Genomic DNA, 8,598 nt, shown 5'->3' with positions numbered 1-8,598 from the left:
ATTACCACTTTGGTCCACTTCTTAGGATTTTAGAAATAATTCACAATCAGTACAGTAGGGAAAAAACATTTATTTTATAAAGTCATTACCTTGACAGGCAAAAAAAGCATTTTCTCAATTTCATTCAGAAATACATTTTTTAAAAAACACATAGACCAATATGGCCTGCCCAGACATATTTAACATGGTAAATATAAGGAATAAATTGTTTGAATATAAATATCTATAAAAATAAGTACATCAAAATTTAATCCAACCTCTTCCCTATGCTGTTACATAAAGGAAAATAATTTTACTTCTTTAAGGCACAACCAACATTTTCTCTTCAATGCCTTTGATAAACCACCCCAGGCCATCGTGTTTCCAAAAATCAAGGTAAGGGAATCTCCTGATCTGATGATCTTTTTTCTTATGGATCAGAGACAGTAGATTACCATGAACAATGTGATATCTACTACTTGACACATTAGACCAGACTTCTGTGAGGCTAGGGTGTAGTGTGGAGGATTGAGGGAAAGGATAGCAGGAGGAGGAGGAGCTTGGGAGGCAATAATTAAAGAGGAAATACTTCTGCCAGAGTGCAATACAGGTGAGGTAGAGTCATATTTATGAAACACATCCTGATTTACAGTAGTAACAGTTTCTTTCAGTTTTGAATCTTGTGAATGAAAAAGACAAAGTCTTTTTTTTAACTCGAGTATGTTTTCAATTTGTGCATTCCTTAGAAAATCTTTTCCTGCACTTTGCAGTTGCTCCCTGAAAAGTGCCAGGTGCCTGAGACACAAAGACTCCCTTTGGAGCCCCTTCAGGAACCCCACCCACATGGAGTCCCTTTCCTCCAGGTGGAGGGTGCCACCAGAATTTGCAAGTCATTGCATCTCTCTGCTTTCTTTGAGTGGTCCGTTGTCACCCCAAAGGAGGAGAGACAAAAGTAGTTCCCACTGATGGAAGCAACTTGGGGGACTCCCTAACTGTTCTTGGAATGTTTAGAAGGAAGACACTGGTCCTCTGCATCTGGAACAAGAAACAGTATTAGCAGGAAGGGTGTTTTTGCTCTGATCCAGGCCACTGTGGCAAGAGTGCCAGATAGCCGCACAGCATAGCTCTCTCTGTGGAGGAGATGGCTTCAGACAGGACTGTCATCAGTGTGTTCTGTTGTGGGTCACTTTCTTCTCTCTGTAGAGCTTGGCTTTCAGCTTGGCAATACGGTAAGATGTTTTGATGCTATTGCTGATAGTCTCCAACCTGTTAAAACAAAAGAAAAAAAACGAATGTTATTTTTTAAAAAATCATCCCAGAGCAAAAGAAATATCTAAAATTAGAATCTGGCACACAAAAAAATTTATGTGCGGTTCCTGAACTTTCACAACCAACCGCAACAGCCTGCTATACTCCGCTAACCTCAAGTGAAGATAAAGCCTGCCCTTTATGTTTAGATATGGGGGTGGGGGCCACAGAGGAAGAGAGATATGGTCAGGTCTAAAGGGAATTGGGTGTTAAATACAATTTGAAAGTACAGTTTCAAGGTAAAGTACAGATAATCTCTCTTTTTTTTTTTTCTGTAGCCCCATTCAACCCATCACCTCCCTTAGCAGGAAAGAAAGAAAAGAAACATGTAAACATAGGCCCCAAGCAAATGTTCTATGGCAATTAAAGCAAACATATTTTTGCAGATTTTTTGTTGTTGTTTTGAAAGAGAAAGAAAGAAGAAAGAACTGTGACATTGATTTAGTAGTCGATATAATAGAAATTAATTTTTAAACAAGTCCAAGTAAGTTCAGAAACTATAGTTTAGGAAATCTTGGGATCTGGGAAAGCATCAGTGGCCCAAGAGCATGACTATAGAAACTGTGCTGGCAAGTGTAGAGTTGCAGACAGCCAAGGCTGTCCCCCCCTCAGCAGTAAACAGAGGTGGTTCGTGACAGCCACACCTGTGCACTGAATGCTCGGACCATAGAACTTCTTGCCACTGGATTTCTAGGAAGAGTTTCTATGGACCATGAGAAGGAAATGTAGACCATGTGACAGGTCTGAAAGCAGGTTTACTCCCTCCAGACTGTGAATTCCAACATGTTTAGGATTTGAAAGGGTCATCAATGTGGAGCTGCTCAAAGCAAGCCCACGGTATTGCCTACACCAGACACCTTCTCTGCCTCAGCTCATGACTGACAAGAATGAGGGAGATTCCTGGAACAGCTCTGGGTCTCCACCAAATGCATTTCCCTCTTAAAAATAAATAAATAAATAAACCTGGAAAACAGCGTGCTCCAACTTCCCAGCCTTACCTAATCACTTTATTTTCCCTTTGGTCACTTGAATAACTGCTACTTTTTGAAGAACTTGACTGTTTATGACATCTTGATTTAAAAAAAAAAAGAAACAAGACCTCTCCCTGAAATGACTTTTAGGTTCCGAGGGAAAGCAGTAGATATATTGACAGAGAGAAGCAAAGGCTGGATATGATCAAATGACAAAAGTGTTTCAAGCTACAATTTGTTTGGGAAAGTTGAACTTCAGACTGAGGCGTGTGTGCTAACAATCATCAAAATAGATAGCAGTCTGCTTCAAAGTCTTCAAAAATATTTGAGGGGCATTTCTTTGCTCTTTTTAACCTATAGGACATGAAGATTCCCTTTGTTTTCATCTTCTAAGCCTTAGTCCCACCAAAGCAAGAATAACCAGGGGAGCAGTCCATTGGCATTGGTGATGGGGGCTAGCTGTTACTAAGAACCTCTTACCTTCTTATTTTCCTTCCTTCCACCAGCTGCTGATGAATACACTTCTTTCCAAGCTTGGAACAGTCTTTTTCTTTCTTATGATTATTCCAGTCTTTCTGCATAGTGTCTTGGTCCCTGTTAAAATACGCATAAGGAAAAACATTTTAGCAATGGTACCTTCAGTTACTCTCAATGTCTCTCTTACTCTCAATCTCACTTTTTCTTAAAAATATTGTTAAAGTATAGTTGACATACAATATTAGATTAGTTTCAGGTGTACAACATAGTGATTCAACATCTATATACTTTAAAAAGTGATCAACATGATAAGTCTAGTACTCATCTGTAATTGTGCAAAGTTATTATGTATTATTGATATTTTATCTGTCCTGTACACTACACTCCCATGGCTTATTTATTTTCCTACTGGAAGCTGTGCCTCTTATTTGCAGCATTATAACAGGAAGGTCAGGAGACCATAAAACTACTTGAAAGCAAAGGTATTTCTATTCACCTGAGTGCTTTTCCTGCTTGGCAAAAATTCCAGCACTTCTTGTCTTTTTGGCTAGCACATCGGCATCTGCTGCTCTGGTCTGTGGCTTCTGTAGGAAACAAATCCTTTAAAGATCGCTTGGACCTCGAAGGGCTTCCAAGTCCATATGGAACAATGTGCCTATTATCAAAAGAGAGGAACAAAAGATATTAACATAATTAATGGTCTTCAAAGTGATGCATTCTATGGGGTGAACTCATTTCATCGGGACACACGGACTTCACCGCCCGGTATTTGGTAGCAGAACTTAGGAGAGTGGAGTGCGGCAAGTCAGGGTGATGTATCTATCAATGGCCCTGAGTGTGTATCTCCAACCAGGAGAAACCAGCTTTGCTAATTCAATTAAATTCCATTTCAACCCTTAACCAATTTTCATTTCTTCTGGACACATGCAGCATTGATTTTTGTCCAAAATTATGACATCTCTGCTTTGGTATCTGTTTCACATTTTCTTCCTTTTCTAATATTCTGTTCAGTTAACAGATGGGGTAAGGAGGATGGGGACTTCAAAGCCATGCAAAACCATGACTCACAAGATCTGGAAAGCCTATTTTCAATTCCAGTCACATGATAATGCCAGAAGTGCCTCCTGAGAGGGTGGGAGGAGACACACTACACCCAGGTTGGCACATCTTCTTCAGTTTGGTGATATGACTACAGAAGAACCCCTTGCCAGAATGCTCTCCAGTAATTTCTAATGTTTGTTTTGATTTTCACTTAAGAAATAAAGTCTTCCCCTTGGAAGAATCACCCTACTAGTATAAAGCTTGTGGTGGTTTTTGTTTAGTTTGATTTGATTTTGTTTGGATTTTGGTCATCCTCACAATACTGGGAACCCGTAGGCACAATAAAATGTGGTTTTGTTTATGACTGCTTTGGATGGGTGAACTAGTTTTCAGGGCAAAAGTGGGGAAAGTGCCTTCTTCACTCTGGAGAGAGAAGAGAAATCTATGACCCGTGTTTCTATAACTGTCTTGAAATGGGTTTTTCTAACGGGAAAGTAGAGTCAGGACACCCAGGCTGTAAGTCTAGCACTGCCTCAAACTCATTCTTGCATGAGTGTCTTCAACATTCTGGGTCTTAGTTTTTCTATAAGTAGGATGAAGGGATTAGATTATAAATCTTTATAATCTCTTCTGCCTCTTAAGTCTCTATCTCCCCAGGAGATACAGCCAAATGACCTCAGCAACTTATTCCCTAAATGCAAACAGATCCCACTGAAAACACATTCCCCCAAGACACCACACTTAAAATTTCTCCGCATACACTGTGTCAGTCTCCTGCTTGCCATCCACTCTTTCCATCTATCTTGCCATGAGGAGTCTGAGCCACAGGCCTCAGAAGACCCTCCCCTCTGTTGCTCAGAACCAAGCTGTCTTGTTCTTTTCAGAAATGGAGGGGCACTGTCCCTACCCAGTGGGGCACTTCCATGTTGTCAGAAATGCTACTTTCAGAATCCAAACCAGCAGCTTCCCAGAAAAGTAGCTAGGATAACTGGGCTCCAGTCTCTGGTGAAGCCAGAGCGAAGGAATGACTAGAGTTACAATGCCCTCTGGAGACTCACCCAGGAGTATTGACCCAGATGATGTCAAGGTGGCAGAAGTAGACACACTCTTTATCCATCAAGGAAGAGCAGGAGCAGCGTTTGGAGCGGCGGGCTGCACTGGGAGAGGGCTTCTCTCCTCCGCTGTCCACCCCTGTGCTGAGCTCGGCACCCAGGACGGCTGCGGAGAGAAAGAGCAGGTCAGTGGGGATGTCTCCTTGGAGGACAGCGGCACACTGAGTCACACATGAAGCCTGCAGCCTGCCTTCAGGAAGAAACACAGAGGCAAAAAGCTCTTCATTTTCTGCCCTCCTTAACACGACTTCATCTCTACCCCTGCCTCACCGACCTTCAGAGATGTTACACAAGTGCAGAAGAAAGAACCATCTGGAAAGGGACTTACCAGCCCCTTTGAAGCAGCCTTCAAGGAGATGCATGGAAATGCTGCCTGTTAGAAATCTGGGTTGGCTTCTGCATGGAAATTAATAGGACAGACAGCACAACCTCTAGTGGCTGAAAATTAACTGATGACCAAAAGTCTAAAAATAATAAATTATATTGCCTCTTCCTAGGTTTGGAGGCACTTCACGCAGAATGACCTTCTGTGTAGGGGAGTGCCCACACATCACACCGTGCGCAGAGGGTAGGGAGTAGCCCACATGGTATACACTCCTTGAAATTAGGTGGAGAAAGGAGATGATTGGAAGGAAAGAAGAGAAATCAGCTCTTCCATATCCATTCCAGGCCATCAACTCCACAGAAACTACTGACCGAAGGTGAAGCTGAGCGGTGCTCAGGGGGGCCAGTCAGGGTTTGGGGGGCTTGGATTCAGAAGCCCCAGTGCAGCTTGGCCTGTGTGGGATCGCGCCTCCCCCTCCCGCCGCAGCACTGGCTCTTCTTCCTGACAAGTTAACCATGCAGCTTATCTGCCCAATTCTGTACGTTTCAAATGATCAGACACATTCCAGGATTTTCCTTCCCTTGACATCCTTTCTCTTTAGTCGGGGTCATGAAAAGACAAAACAAGTGCGTTGACCCTGGAAGGGGGAACTGGGCAGACGCACAAGTCCTATCTCAATCCTTAAGCAGCCAATTTATCTCGGCTCCCCTCCCAGGACAGGTGAATAAAACTGAAAATAGAGCGCACACTGTTTTGAGTGCCAAAAATCTGCCAAAAGAAACCTAAAGTCAATAGTGACAAACTTTAAAGAAAACATCTGCTTCACCCTGAAACCGCCTGGGGGGTTATTCAACAGCCTGTTCTGCGGGTGATTTTACTGCTCAAATATTGCTTGAAAGACTTGAATAAAATTCCTTGGCTTCAAGCTGAAATGTGTAAATATTTTACACATTAACACACTCTAAAAACAGTATTTGTATAAGATATATGTTCCTATGCATCCTATTACCTGTATGAGCACACGAACTGCAAATATACATTTGGCTAAATTATATCTTCTCTTTACCTTTCTTGAGTTATGTTGTTAAAAACCAAGAACATACATTATGCAACAATAATAATGTTATTTTAATGCTACAGGAGCAGTTGTATTCAATAGTGGAATTTTTTCTCCCACTAGAAAACTTAAGGAGCTTTGGATAATAATTCCCTAATAATTCCCAGAGAATGAATATCTGAGGTTCAGTAGCACAAAGAAGGGGGAAGAACAGAAGCAAGAAAAGCATTCAAGTGGATAAGAAGACATTAACGTTCAGGATTTACAAGTCAACGTGCCTACCTGTCTCTGGAGCTCCTTGGAAAACCACAAACAGCAGAGACAAAATCACGGCAAAATAATCCATTCTGAAAAAAGGGATCAAAATTCCTCCCCTGCAAACTAAACCCAGAGGAAAGACGAAGAAAAACAGCTCAGTTCCCTTAAAGCGCTTCTGGTTATTCTGATCTCAAAGTGATCCGTCAGCCTAAGTGCCCTTTAATAGTGGGGGAAAAAAGGTTCTGCCCAGGGAGCAGGCAGCGGAGCGGTCCGAAGACGCGCGGCTGGTGGCTGGTGGTGCGCGGGGACAGCAGTGGAGACCAAGGACCCTCGCAGTGCTCGCCCAGCGCAGATACAGAAGCGCGTCTGACCTGTACAGCTCTCCGCAGGCTTTTTATATTGAACCCCTATAGAGTGGGGGTAAACAGCTCCAACTTTATTCCAGCCCCAGACAATGTTATTGTGTTATTAGTCACCAACAGGCAACGTGCAGCTGGAGATAAGGCCAGGCTCTAAAGGAAATCACTGCTGACTTCAGAGGCAGACGCCCGCCGTCTGACAATTCAGGGGCAGGGCTAAGGAAAAGAAAATACCCATTGGAGACCTTTGGTAAACCTGCCCGTGCAGCGCTGGAGCCTGCTTCCCCTTTGCAAGCTGCCAGCCCCAGAGTTCAAGAATCAGAAGACGGACTCCAGAAAAGTCATACCATTGGTATGAAAAGTATGAGCTACAGTTTAAATAGATTGTATTGTGTGCAGGGAATTTTTTTAATTGTTGTTCACTTCATTTTCCTTTTATGTCTCTCCGATCTCTTAGTGTTGATCAAACAAGGGAACGCTCTCCTTCATCACACCCTCCTCCTGGGGGTCAGATTATTTTAGAGATCAGTGTAATTTTTTCTCTTACTTCAAGCCCCCTCCTCTAAGTCTTTTATGCTGAAGTTCTTTGAGTCCACGATGAAAAAGATCATGGCAAAGAAACAAGCTTTCATTTTTTCTAAGTTAAAGCCCTTTCAGACACATACCCAATACTTTCAGTATTACCAATTTGAAGCCCCCCAAAAGTTTTTTTCTGTGCCCACCCTTCTTCCCCTGCCCAGAACGTCCCACTTTCTATAGCACCAATCTAAAGAAATAGCTGGAGAGGAACACCAGGGGGAGATGAAGAGCTACAGGGGCTGATGTTTTATGAGGACAGAAAAAGAAAAGCCTGGGCTTCTAAACCACGTAAGGAAAAGGTACCTGAGGTGGGAGTTGAAGAAAGGCAAGGCACGGTAAGAAAGGGGGATGCCCCTCAGAACATGCCACATACTCCCTACATAGGGGTATCTTTTCTGTTTTTTTTTTTCCTTTGCCTTCTTCATTTAGGGCAAAGGGGTATACTGGTACAGGGTTTGGTGAGTCTGCACTGAGGGTGGTATTGGGAAGGAGGAAACTCCTTGCTGAATAAGGGGATCAGATAATGCCTCCCATTTAATAATGTGTTTATATTCTTAAAGCAATATCTTATTTAACCTTGAAATACCCCCCTGAGTTACCCACAGGGCAGTTACCAAAGAGGTGACAACATGCTGTAATGTATACATCAAAACATAAGTGTGAACCATGGGTATTTTCAATTAGTCTCATTTTTCAAGGGCCAAACCTGAGGCATCCAGTATTTCCGTGCTCCCCCAGATCTCTCCCAGTGTGCTACCTAAGGCCAACGGGGTAAATCCAGAGCATCTTCTCTGCACAGGAAAAGGACGAGTCTACTACATTTAGTACTTAGGGATGCCATCAGATAGATGCTTCCTCCATTTCCTCATCTTGTTTCACTCCAGTTTCCGCACTTATGCAGGGAGTGGAAAGGAGAGGATTCAAATATGGACCCATTTCCAATACTGAAGGGAACCCAGAAACCATTTCTTCTGCCTTCTCCCTGCTTGCCCTTCACCTCTAGAATCAAAATGACAGATTTTATCCCAACACCAGATTTGTGGACCCAAACATACTTGGGTCCCCTGAGTGTCCCTGGAAGTCACCACAGCTGGGGAGACAGTAACAGCAGCAGTATCAGTTCTATAGTAAA

At 42.8% G+C, this 8,598-nt stretch overlaps 1 protein-coding gene across 1 annotated transcript; it reads right to left on the bottom strand.

Annotated features, from left to right (window-relative positions):
- Positions 1-682: 682 nt before the first annotated feature.
- Positions 683-7,026, bottom strand: EDN1 (endothelin 1). Its single transcript, XM_037037966.1, has 5 exons — positions 6,553-7,026; positions 4,835-4,994; positions 3,232-3,390; positions 2,739-2,852; positions 683-1,245 (listed from the first exon to the last, which is right to left on the bottom strand). The coding sequence occupies exons 1-5, from the start codon at positions 6,614-6,616 to the stop codon at positions 1,143-1,145; spliced, it is 600 nt and encodes a 199-aa protein (XP_036893861.1). The 5' UTR covers positions 6,617-7,026; the 3' UTR covers positions 683-1,142.
- Positions 7,027-8,598: the final 1,572 nt, after the last annotated feature.

Source organism: Sturnira hondurensis, unplaced genomic scaffold (assembly GCF_014824575.4).
Source record: "Sturnira hondurensis isolate 20B ecotype Veracruz unplaced genomic scaffold, ASM1482457v3 Scaffold0023817, whole genome shotgun sequence".
NCBI lineage: Eukaryota > Metazoa > Chordata > Mammalia > Chiroptera > Phyllostomidae > Sturnira > Sturnira hondurensis.
Note: the sequence above shows the minus strand (reverse complement) of the source record. Positions and strands in the feature narration are given on the sequence as shown.

Bases quoted from the DNA above. Each gene is read 5' to 3' on its own strand.
- EDN1 (XM_037037966.1), bottom strand. From the start codon at position 6,616: ATGGATTATTTTGCCGTGATTTTGTCTCTGCTGTTTGTGGTTTTCCAA. The intron at 2,853-3,231 runs GTGAATAGAAAT...GTATTTTAACAG, and splicing joins CAAGCAGGAAAAGCACTCAG to GGACCAAGACACTATGCAGA. The intron at 1,246-2,738 runs GTAAGAGGTTCT...TTGTTTTAACAG, and splicing joins GAAGGAAGGAAAATAAGAAG to GTTGGAGACTATCAGCAATA.